This window comes from Adelges cooleyi, unplaced genomic scaffold, assembly GCF_023614345.1.
Source record: "Adelges cooleyi isolate 19-005CV unplaced genomic scaffold, UGA_ACOO_1.1 ACOO_flye_CR_arks_rails_tigmint_CR_PRNA_574, whole genome shotgun sequence".
In the NCBI taxonomy this organism is placed as follows: domain Eukaryota; kingdom Metazoa; phylum Arthropoda; class Insecta; order Hemiptera; family Adelgidae; genus Adelges; species Adelges cooleyi.
The window spans coordinates 15222622-15235751 of record NW_026096268.1 but is presented as its reverse complement, the minus strand read 5'-3'; the positions used below and the strand labels follow the sequence as shown (position 1 = coordinate 15235751).

Sequence of the window (13130 nt, the reverse complement as noted above, 5' to 3'; positions counted from 1 at the left end):
ACGTTGACCTCTTGTTATTACTGTTATTGCTATACACGTGGGTCTTTGGTGACCACCGAGGGCAAAGATTGTTGGGTTTGGATCGTTTGGGGGAAAAAAAAATGATACATTAATAACGTAATATAATATTTTCCACACGACACAATTTTTACCCCAAACGCACTGCGCAGCGAAAAGTGTTGATGGCTGTGTGCAAAGGGGCCAGGGAAATCGATAAAACATACATATACCTCTCATACACGACCGGATGCGACTAGAGGCAAATTTTTAATCGGTATTTCCATATTTTGTTACATAATACAGCACAGCACACAAAACTATCCGCCGATTAGGTTAGAGGTTTACAATTGTTGAGAATGATTTGCTGAAAATTCTGACTGGTCGACAACTAGTTTTGGATAATTACTTTTAAAGTTATTCAAATCTAAAGCGCAGATTGTGAGGGTAGGGGAGTGTCTCCCATCCTACCCTTTGTGAAATGTAATTATTATCCAAAACTGGTCATCGACCAGCCAAAAGTTCTCAGCAACTTATTCTCAATAAAATGGCTATCTCTAGGACAAAAGTAATTTCATTTGCAAGGTCTTTGTGGGACACTCAATAATCTCATAGGAATGCAATAACAAAATTTAATTGTATTTTTATGTATATAATGTGATGTCAATTTTTCGCAAAAATCTTTTGTTCTTACCAAAATTGTTTTTTTTTTTGATAGCAACTTTTGAAACTTGTGCACTAAACATTTTTGACAGGTCGCAAACGGTCAAGTTTTGAGAATATAGTAATTATAGTTTTTTTTTTTTTTATGGTCTTGTATGTTTTCTTGTGAATGAACAGCTTCAATGTAATCGACTTTGGCGATGACTAATAGTATGTGCATAACTCGATCTGTTAACGAGATTACTTTAAAAAAAATGTTTCGGTAATTAAAAATCCGTTTTTTTAATCGCAGAAACGAGATTGGAGAGCTGAAAATTAGGCGTATAATAAAAATATATGGTTTTTTTGTATCCATATCTTAATTTATGTGAGTTACACTACTTTTTCTACGTCAATCGATTTGCCTTATGAATATTCATTCGGTCTCGTTCCGTCGGGTATATTTGAATAATTAAATACCAAAAAAATAACCCAATCAAACACATAACGATTTTTGTAACAATAATAATATGGGCGTAAACGTCTAATAAAAAAAACTGGTTTTGCAGAATGTTTTTTTTTGGCACAGACAAGTGGGTTGCTTTACATATCATGGCGTCATTCGTCAATTATAATTAATAACAACCAAAGTACAGTAGACCGAGGATTGTTTAAGTACTACAAATTAGGCAATCCAAAATAACACCAATTATTCTTTTACCAGTTTGTCAGAACAACTCTATTCGACGGATTGTTCTACATTATGAACTTGAATATGAGCAACCGACACAAACAAGTTATTCTGCAAACTATTCGTGCGGCCATGACTGTGTATTTAGGTGGTATATGTTACAGATTATTACATAATTCCAATACATTCATTATATAACGTCCTAAACATAATATTGTTTACTAACCCATAAGACACGTTCAATCTTTATTGCCAATTTGCTTTTGAAATTCTGTTCTACGGCGTGGTCAAAGAAATTCGATCAAGCATCTGTAATCTTATCAACAGGCCCCGAACACTGATAACAATTAACGCGGATAAGATGCTTATCACACGAAAACGCGACGGCCACGGTCTTACGACGTCACAGTGTGACCATTTGCAAAAAAATAAAAGTAGAATATAATATATATATGTATTTATACATAATATTATAACTAGCTACTTTTAAACCAATATATATTAGCAATTAGCATATTTAAGAATTTTAACTAATTCAAACAAATATATGTAATGTCATTGTTTGGAACTGATGGTACTAAATAGATACGAAAAGATAAGGTGAGGTTACATGTAACGTATGTCGCTTTTTTGATTACATTTGTAAGTGTCCCATCTGCTTTTATCAATTCTGTGTTATCACCGTCCGACTTCGGTTATCCGACTACTTGTTATCAGTAATTCTTATCAGTTTACGTTGTTGTCGTAAACAATGTGTAGGTACACTATTTAGGTTTTATATAATCTCTGATATTACCTTCTTAACCGTGCCCGGGACCGAAGTTCGGGTTCCTTGAGCTTTTAACTTTACCAGAAAAAATAAGTTTTCAATAAGCAATCAGCGTTTAACATCAAAAGGTGTGGGTGTGTGTGGTGTTTGTGTTCACTTGGATTTTAATCAATATAATAATTGACGTCGAACAAAACTACCGACGCCTTATGCGCAATGCACTAATAACGATAATATTATTAGCCATCCCGTCGGATATTAAACGAAAGATAATAATATTATATTTGAACAAAGAGCAGACGCAATCTCCTTAAACCGGCTGTTTTCTTTACACGTAACAACAGTAATAACTTGAAGGCGGGTCTGGAACTTGTACCTGTTATTTTTAAAAGGTCTGGACCGGTCGAAAAAGCAAATTAGATTTTACAAGTCACGTGTATCTCACCTCATCGTGGACTGTAATTTACCGACTTGTTGACTTTCTGGCGAGAACAAGCAATTTCCGTGTCGGATACAATATTATTTTTTGCTGATTTCGTTATCAAAGCAAAGTTTGAAAAAATAATAATAACAGTATAACCTAAATACAAGTAAGTTCACGTCAAACGCACGCAACGTCGTTTTAAATAGTACATAGGCCGACAGCACGTTGTTAAAGAGTTTTCTTTCTTACAAATATATATTATACGGAAAACTGTAGTCGTAACTCAATTTTGCTCGACGTCTTGCCGCGTGAACAAAGAGAATTTATGTTAAACGGTTTTGTTGAGAAGTGGAAAAAACCCAATTGCCCAAAACGAGAAAAAAAGTAATTTTTAATAATACCGCTTCGTGAAAAACATTTTAAAAAAGGCGCTCTACAACATTGTTGATTGCAATTTTTTTTTATAATCTCCACAGTGATGTTGTCGATGGACAACATTGATGAAATACTTACCACACTCAATAGTAAAACAATAGATTTTCAAATAACGATTTTTTAATTTGTGTCAACTCAATGCAGTAAATTATAGTGCCGAAAATATTGTGTACACGCTATTTACAACGAGACAACGTAAACTGATAAGAATTACTGATAACAAGTTGTTGATTACCAAAGGTTAGGTTAGGTAACCTACCACACTATTACAATAATAACGTATAAATCTGATAAGGAATACTTGTATATGATGTACGATTGTTACTTATACTAGTTAACTGTGACAACCTTATAGATGATTGATTATGTTTCTTTGACCACACTGTAGGTCAGAAAGATTATTTTTTGGTCACACTCAACCGAGATTATTAAAGTTTGTTTAGATTTTTCGGTTTTCTTAGAGTGCAAGTGAATATCCCCACGGATATAATACTATATAATAAACTATATTGCCAAGTGTACGTGCCGCCAATAGAAAGTTACCGTTTTCCGGCGCCTTCGTGGGAATCAGAACATTATCATATATTTATAACTGTTATCACTGCTGATAACGATATTATAAGTTAAACTGACAGCACAGAATCACATATATATATATATATATATATCAGGCCCAGGACACTAATAAAAATTAACATGGGAAAGATAATTATCACATAAAAATGCAACGGCCGTAGTCTTCGAGCGTCGCAGTGTGACCATTTTGGTAAAACTAAAAGTAGAATGTAATTTGTATACGAAAGTCTAAACAATAATTGATTTAATGACTAGAAAAATTGCTTTAACAGGTTTTAATAATATGTATTAGCAATTAAAAAATTTAAGTTATAACTAATTTAAACAATTATATTTTATAAAATACAAACCGTAATATCGACATTTTAAATTGATAATACTAAATAGATAAGAAAAGATAAGGGTACGGTCATTGTACGCCCTTTCGACATGGCCGTCACGTTTTTGTTTATTTTAAAAGCGACCCTTCTGCTTTTACCTATTCTGTGTATATATATATATATATATATATATATATTATTATACACACATAAATCCCACAACAATAGCCGACGTCGACTTTCATTCTTATCACTAGTTTGCAATACAGTTTTATCCATGGCACTACTATCTGGTTTTATTTAATCTGTGATAATGTACTAATAGTTACACAATATAATGGTATGACGATGTACGATTGCTCTGTCCGTATTGGAAAAAAATAAAGGGGTAAGTAATAATTTTGTTGTGATGGTACTTTAGTTGTAGAAAAAAAAATAGCGATGACAGACAGAACGTACACTTGCAATACATCTTGTATGTACAAGCGATGGGTCGAGGCGGGGTGCGAACTAAGGGTCTAACAGCTAATCCGGGTGGTAATAAAAAAATGTATAAATATATGTAAATTATTTTTTTTATGATATATATACACAGGGAAATATTACATGCGCTTTCACGCGGCCCACGCGCCATAATGTTACACTATCTCCGAAGCGAATTAAGTGCGTTTTTCCATCCATTCTGCTCTGTTATAACACTACTATATATGGGGTACCTATATAAATGTTTATAAGGTGTGGCAAAAACATCTTCTACTATAGAGAAAATAATAATAATAATAATAACGCCGGCGATGATTTTCCGGCGGAGGATAAGCCGTCGGGGTTTTGTACCGAGACGGATAATCTTATATATAGAGAGGCTGTTTATTATATATATATACAAGGTGATCCAACTAACGACAAGAACGTCCGACTTTTAGGTACATATTTTACTACATTTAGCTTACAACGTGTGTTTTTAATTACATAAATTTGTAGACAAAAAATTACAAAAAACATGTTAGCGTTTGAATTTTTAATTTTCATTTAATTGTTCATTTGTTATGACTTTATAAAGATTTGATAACAGCAGAAGGGTCACGCATAAAGTAACAACGAAAACGTGACGGCCATGTTGAAAGCGCATACAATGACCGTACCCTTACCTTTTCTTATCTATTTAGTACGATCAATTTGAAATATCGATATTACGGTTTGTATTTTTAATAAAATATATTCGTTTAAATTAGTTATTACTTAAATTGCTTTAATTGCTAATACATATTATTAAAAGCTGTTAAAGCAATTTTTCTAGTCAAAACGAGTGTCTTGCGTTAGTTGGATCACCCTGTATATATATATATACAATTAAAACGGTGGGTTCGAGGGCAAGTGCCTGCGGTGAAGCTTTTGCTGTTCTCTTTCTCCTGGATCCACCTCGAAGAGACACTATATACATATACAATATGAGGGGAGGGTAAGAAAGGGGAGGGATAGACAAAGGGTTCCTTTTTTCCGTCACGGTATACCACCTATAATAATAATAGCAATTTAAAAAATATGTGCCTACGCAATCAAAGTAGGTAGCACAACCGTGGAAAAACGTTTTTTTGGGTGGGAAAAAAAATGAAATGATTATAAAATAAATTATAATTAAAATAATATACATCTCAAATTTAATAGCGTCCCCGACGACCGCCCTCTTCCGCCTTATTCTTTCCCCTAAATAACATTATACTGGCCGCCGGGCAACCTAAGCCGATTAGTGTTGTACTAGCTATATAGTATAGTATATAATGGAATTATTTTCCAAAACGGATTTGCCCGGCTGATCCGGGGATCTAGTCTACGTATAGGTCTATGTACAGCTCTGAAACCGCTTTCTCCTCCTTCTCCGTCAAAGGATACACTAAGACCAGACTTGGCCTAAGTAGAACATGTGTAATATATGATCAATAAAACAGTTCTTCAACTACAAGGTCATTATCTCGCATTAACATCATCGGCTCGTCTACACATCAGAATTGATCCTATTTGATATAAAAATATATATAGAAAATATAGAAAAAAAAATTGAAAAATTCAGAAGTAGAAGAAACGTTTCTCGCCATAATATATCTAATTGAAATTGAAAAGAAACTACACTAAAAAAATAATACTCCAACAAACGCCATTATGACGTCTCTCGTGTAATTAATATATAATTATGTCTGTTCTTTTCTTAAGTAATCGTTGTAAACGTCTCCGTTTTCCAGTAAGAGTGATAAATAATGCCGTCTTAACGTTTAAGAAATGTACAGCACGTTTTTACACTTTTGCCGCTCAAATATAATTATTTTTGCCACCTTTTTGTTCCCAGTTTCCCCCCCCCCCCCCAAAAAAAAAACACTAAAGGTATCTTAACAAAAAAAAAAAATAATAATAAGTATGCCGAAATAAATTAAAACGTTTTAAGCTGTGATTTAATTTGTTTGTATATATATTTTTTAAAAGAGTTAGATGTATACAAATTAAATAAATTAAAAAAAAAAAAAAAACAGGTATCTTCGTTTGTTCAGTGAAATCTGTTGAAATAATAATATAATACAATTGCTATATGAGATCCAGTACATATTTATACAACACACAGATCTATGAAAATAAAAGATCCATAACCATACAGCATATACATAAATGTTAATCTATCCAAAAGGTTTGTTGATATTTTAAAATCAAGATTGAACGTTTGAATAAAAATGTTGTTAAAATACAAAAAAATACTATCATGATGTTTGAAAACATTGGAAACGTTTTGGACAACATAATATTATATTGAAGACATTATTTTATTTTTGCAGTTGTATGAAAATTATAAGGAAAACGCGTACTTGGACCGGTTTTTGGGTATGACAACACCTGGTGTGTTCAGAACAAATTAAACCAGTTTAATCATCATTACAGTTAAAAAATATATATTTGTTGTTATCATTTCAAGGTACACAAAATTTACAACATAAATTTCTACTTAGGCCTTGTGTACATGCAAAACCATTGCAATCTAGTTTGCACCACAGTGCAAACTATTATTATTCCAATCAAACCACCATAAGGTACAAGTGTGGAGGTTCACAGGATACAATATTATTGCAGTACATCATCCCAAACAGGAAGTGGGAGAATAACATTAACATTAATAATAATATTCAGCCTATTGTTGTTATACACCTATTTGACTTCTACTACAGTGTGTGTGCGATGTGCTCTGTGTGGTGTACTTACTATCTAATCTACAAGTGTTATACAGAGCTGTATGTGTATAAATATATATATTATTTTTTTATAGTTAAAATTAATTGAACGGTATTTTAAAAGGGTCAGTAGCGCCGCCGCCGGACACGTACAAAACGTTTTATTATTGTTGTTGTAGTAAAGTTTTTTATTACCATTGCTGGTGTCAAATATAAATACACACACACATTATTTACAATATTAAATTGGTGGTAATAGTATTGAAACAATTGATTATTATTATACATATGCCGCCGCGTTATAGTGTATATTATTATCTGTTATTGTTATAATATTGACAAGACAAATAAACTGTCAAATTACGGGTCAAAGAAATATTATAATCTATTGATATACATATATTTTTAAGAAGCCCCACTTATTATTATTATCATCGACGACGTCATGGATACAGCTGTTTTGTCAGGCCCTCTGATCATATTATTTATTATCATCGTCTTTATTCTTGACAAATTTGTTTCACAAGCTCGATCAATGCGAAGATAAATGATAAATGATACCAACTAAGAGATTGACCGTCGCACCTGCTTTTATGTTAATCAGTATCGTCCTGTCGACTTTTGTCCAAATAATTTACAATCGAATAAAACAAGCCAAATTAAAGACATTTTAGTACAAATTACAGGCTTGTTTAATTATTGATCATATTGTAAACAACACACAGCTCTTAAATTAATTACACTAAGACTATTAGGAGAGGTTTTTATACATCATATTTTTTTGGTATTAAAAAATACTCTTTTTTTTTTTTAAAAAAAACTTAATTAAACACGTTACGTAAGTACAAGTTTGGAAAAAGCAGTATTTCAAGTGCTCGCTACACAAGCGAGACACACTTGGCCAAGTCATATTACCTAACCGTCTCGGGGGGGGGGGGGGGGGGGGTGTCTCTTTGGAGGGAGAAGGTACCAAAAGGGGTTCGGTCACTATTTGCTTAGCCTAAAACAGACAGACTTACAAGTCTCGTTTGGACCGTTGTTCCCAGAACTTGTCCCAGAACGACGATCTGTGCTTGATGCGCAACACGCTCGTGCTGAGCGTCCGGGGAAGCTTGCCGCCGGGTTGGCCGGGCTGGCCGCCGGGGCCCGCGCCGGACGACGACGAGCACCCGGCGGCGGCCGCGTCGCACATGCCGGTGACGGACGCGGACGCGGTGATGCCCAACGAGCCGAACTTGAACATGGTGGTGCCGGCGGCCGAGGAGCCGCGGCGCCGCGGCCCGTCGGCGGACGCCGGCGGCGAAGACACGGTCGGCGACTCCATGCGTCCACCGCGGTGGCTAGGCCGTGTCGACGAGTCTACCAGGCGGCGTCCGCATCACGAGACACCCGCGCACGCTGGACAGAGAGAACGCAAAGATTAACACGCCAGGCACGAGGGCGAGCACAGGCCAGTCTGCTGGAGATCGGTAATAATAACTGCACACGCACACGGACGACTACGGCGGCGGCGGACGAGCGGAGACTGACGTGACGGCCGACGTACGGCCGGTGTGCATTTGGTCGTGCCGCAGCCGCCGGCGGTGGCCCGACGCGGGGAACCCCGGTCGCGCGGTGTTACCGCCCGCACGGTAATTACCGTACCGCGCCGCCGGTCGGTACGATAACGAACGTATAATACCGTCCCACGTGCGAAAACAAACGTAACAAACAAACGATAACAACAATAATGACGGCGTTCAAACAATTTTATATAATATGGTGGTTAAGGTTTTCATTATTATTTTATTACATACAAACATAACTTGCTCAAGTTTTTTCTAAATTTTCTTTATTATTTATATTCTACAATTAGATTGAATCTCTAATCTTTATAAGTTCCAGCGACAGGGTTGGCATAAAAAAACTCAACTCTTTTTTGGGCTTTGAAACACAGAGTGGGCTTAAAAAAGCCAGGGTTGTTTTTTTTCAAAAAGTAAAATTCCACTAAAATTTAAAAAAAAATTGATACTCGGAAAAGGACTGTTATTGAAAAAAATAACATCACTTTGGTACTTTCGTTTTTTTTCGGTAAGCCTTTACAAGCAATATTGTATTAAAAAATGCTTAATATTTATACAAGAACACAACATAAGTCGCAAAAATATAGAAAGTAAAAAAAAATTTTTAATTATTATAAATCTATTTGAAAATACAAATTTTGGGTTTTGAATCCCTCCTAAATACTCGAGTGGGTTGGGTTGGATTTTTACCAACAGCTCTGTGGCCATCAATGCTTAATCTAATTTTATGTCAATATGGACAGTTATATTTTAAATGTTGCGGATGACAACTTTCCACACAGCAACAGCATGTTTGAAAAATATTAAAGTAATATTTCATCGAGCAATATATTATATTTTCAATTTCAAAGATAATTTTGTACATTTGGCGGTTAGCGGTGGAAATATGTATGGAGAACAAGGGTATGTCAAGGATAAGATACATTTAAATATATCTCGAGGTGCATATTATGTAGTTGGAAATTTTCAGAAAATATTTTCTCGGGTATTGAACGTGGGCACGTGTTAAGGCTTAGGAGCGGGATGGGGGGTGGGGGCAATCTTCTTATTTTTGTATATTAATAATAATAATAATAACAATGCTAAGGCGGCAAGCGTAGGATTCGTTATAATATCATCTGCATATTAAAAGCCACAATGGCTCGTTGTCTCGAGTGTGGCTTTAAACCGTGCAAAAGACACAAGCAACGTAATAAATATAAGAAAGCCTGGAAAAATTTAAAATTTACTTATTTGTAATTGTTTGAAAATAATTGTCTTGAAACGTGTAGAGCGGTTTTTGTTATGTTATAACATAAGAGAACTTATGGAGTTGTCCACTAGGTCGCGCTGGTTTGTGCTAAATCTGCAAAATCGGTCTCGTTGAACAAAACTCGAGTACTATTGATGAGCACACACATTCACACGGCCGGGTAGGTGGTTTTGCTTAACATTCAGAAAATTCCCAGTGGGATTACCAGGACGACAGGAGCCTAACCAAGGGGATGGATGTGGGGTCGAGAAGATTTAAACGGGAGTTAAGTGAGTATAGGTCACAAACAAAGAGCGTTCCCTTCTTTTCGACCTCGTTTTTAAGGTATTTTCCACTGTTGTCAGCATCTTTTTTTTTTTTTTAAATTATGCGTTTTGACTTTAATATCATATTAACATAACACAAACGATAGTGTTGTTGCACCTGACGGCCCCCCATCGAAGCAACTAGAGGGGGGGGGGTGCTGCTGAGGAAGAGCAGACTTTTGAAAACTCTGAAAGGCCTATCAGAATTTAAGTGAAAATTATTACAGACCTTACTGTACGGGGGGGGGGGCTGTGTTTGTTCGGTCGACCACGGTGTGGGCACAACCTGCAAACAGTTGTACCAACAGAAATTCCATATCCGAGCGCACCGGGTGTTCACTATTATATTAACTGTTTTTGACTATTTTTTTAAAAATTATAATTATTATTTTCAAATAAGTTATTAGACCTTTTTAAGGTGAACTCGACAAACCTAAGCCCAAGTCGACATCAACACTTTTTGAGCGTTACTCTTTTACAATAATAATAACAATGATTAAACTTGAATTCAAGTACAAAAGAGTACACCCTATTCGCAAATAAGTATAAGGCCTATGTTTTATTTTTATTTTACACTAATTGGATTATACCGTTTTATTATTATTATTATTTGACCTTCGCGTCAACAGAAGAGATATTTCCAACATCAAATAAACATTTTTATAGAATTAATTTTTAAATATTGATAAAAGCTTTTCTTTTTTTTTAGCGTTCCGATTTTATGTTAAATTAATAATAATTTGTATTTTTAAAGTATATTATCGACTTTGTGTTGTATATTTCCACAAGTTCATTGTTGTTCGGTTTACTTTTTGTATTTTTTATATATAAACAATTTCCACTCTTCTTTCCATTCTTGTACATTTCTCAGAGCTGTATGGCTATATCGTTATTATTATAAAGCTTGTTGATTTTTTTTACAAAATAACATTCTCTCCTTAACTCGGTTTCTTTTTCACAAAAAAAAAGTATCGTCTCATCGATAACAATGCCATTAAATTGTGCACGAATCGTTGGGACTAAGTTGTTTGTTTTCTTTCCCTTAAACTCTCTTTAAAAAGAAACACATCTCTAAGCGATATCTTTTTATAGATTCACGTGCAAGGTAAGCCGTTTGATCTCGATGAAAAATAAATTAAATTCACACGCTTCCGGTGCCACCGATCAAACCATAATCCACCATCAAGTCCATTCAACTTTAAACTCAATTTAGAGACTGTTGTCTTGGGTCTCGAGTATAATAATATGTTAAAAAACCGTTTATAATTATTTAAGCCGCCCTGTAAAACGCTATTTATACCATTACTTTGCATTGCAGCAACAGTAACAAAAAAATATACCCAATGAAAAATAGTGCATTTTTTTTTGATAGGGTAGTATGTATTTTTAGGGTAGAAAGAAAATAAGTTTGAAAATTGTTGTCGAGTATATATATCTTTTTTTTTAAGATCTATATTTAGCAGTGGAAACGGTAGATGTTTTTTTTTCATTATAAATAAATAAAAAAGAAAAACGCCATTTGCTACTAATTAACATTAAAACCTAATTTGTTTTATTTTTTTTTATACATTTTATATATATATATTATCTACTACCTACGGGTGAACGCTATTTTTACCACCACTTCATATAATGTTTATCATGTTGTGAATAGTTTGTGAAAAATTACCAAAACTAATTACTATATAATATATATTATGATAAGTCCTAGACGGCGACACGATTAACCTTTAATTCTATATGTAGATAAACCACAGCCAGTACACGTTTAGATATAGACAATGTTAATATATTATTGGCATGCTTGTCGATTTCCACAAAACTTAATGTAACACATCTGCAACGAGTAACCCCAACTTCCCCAAGTAATGTAAGTTTGCACAGCCTAAACGCTGTCCATTAAAAAAAAAAAACAACATCCAAAGCTTAAGTACAAAATACAGGTGTGTATACAAATCAGCTGTGCACAAAGTCAACTGTACTAAAACTATACTAAGCATTGTTTTAGTACAACAAAATACCGAGCCCGGATCTGTGCGGGTTTATTTTATGGAAAGCATATACAGGCACAACCGATTACTTAACCGTCCAGTTCATAATGTGTCACCCGATAGATAAGAAGAAGAAAATCTCATAAGTGGCCTGCATAATGGGTTACCACAAGTGACAATATGTACAATATGTGAACTGAACGGGTTCCACACACTACAGCTGTGCTACGTGCATAAAATATAATATTATTATCTACATAATATATGTTCATTATTATTATTATATTAATCATTCGTATAATTATAAAATATTTGTTTATGTACATACGTTGATCTTTCCAAAATGGCTTCAGTCTCTTTTAATCTGTAAAACGCAATTAAAAAAAAAAAAATGATAAAATAAAAAAAAAAGCACTTATATATTATATTTTAGAAAAAACATAATATACAGGGTGTCCCATTTTAAAATACTAATAGATTTTTCACTAAAAATACTAATCCAATCAAAAAGTTGTTTATGAGAGACTTTTAGAGTACAAAAGGGGACGTTAAAGGGAAAAATATATGGTCAAAAATTCAAAATGGCCGACTTAGGTCAAAAATGTGTTTTTTTTTTTAAATAGAAACCAGGTATGTTTTGTTAACCAAACAAATGTTCTTATCAAAACCAACGAAAATTTTTTCGGTAAAACCCATTATATGTAAATTAAGTCTCTTTAGCTATTTTTAGATTTGTTATTTTATTTTGATGTATATGGTAACATTGGTACGTGTGGTAACCATGGTTTTTGTCTTTGTGATCTACAGAAAAGAGGATAACGTTAACGATTAAGATAATGACAATGTTATGTTAATACTAACGATAAAGTTAAAGACAAAAACAAAGATAATGATACATTTTAAGTATGTCTAATTTGAGATGTTCGAATATGCCGCCATTGTTGTCCACACATACCA

General features: G+C 34.1%; 1 protein-coding gene across 7 annotated transcripts in view; it reads right to left on the bottom strand.

The window, feature by feature from the left end:
• The window catches only part of LOC126842641 (cAMP-specific 3',5'-cyclic phosphodiesterase), a 255397-nt gene that overhangs the window by 29810 nt on the left and 212457 nt on the right, over nt 1-13130 (bottom strand). For 5 of the 7 annotated variants that reach the window (XM_050579690.1, XM_050579687.1, XM_050579688.1 and 2 more), the window contains exon 3: nt 12502-12537. The exons of 1 other annotated variant lie outside the window; for it this stretch is intronic. In XM_050579690.1, the coding sequence (XP_050435647.1) occupies nt 12502-12537 (36 nt within the window). Of the gene's footprint in view, nt 1-8082; nt 8201-12501; nt 12538-13130 lie in introns of those variants that run through there. One more of the 7 variants, XM_050579692.1, reaches the window with a different exon arrangement.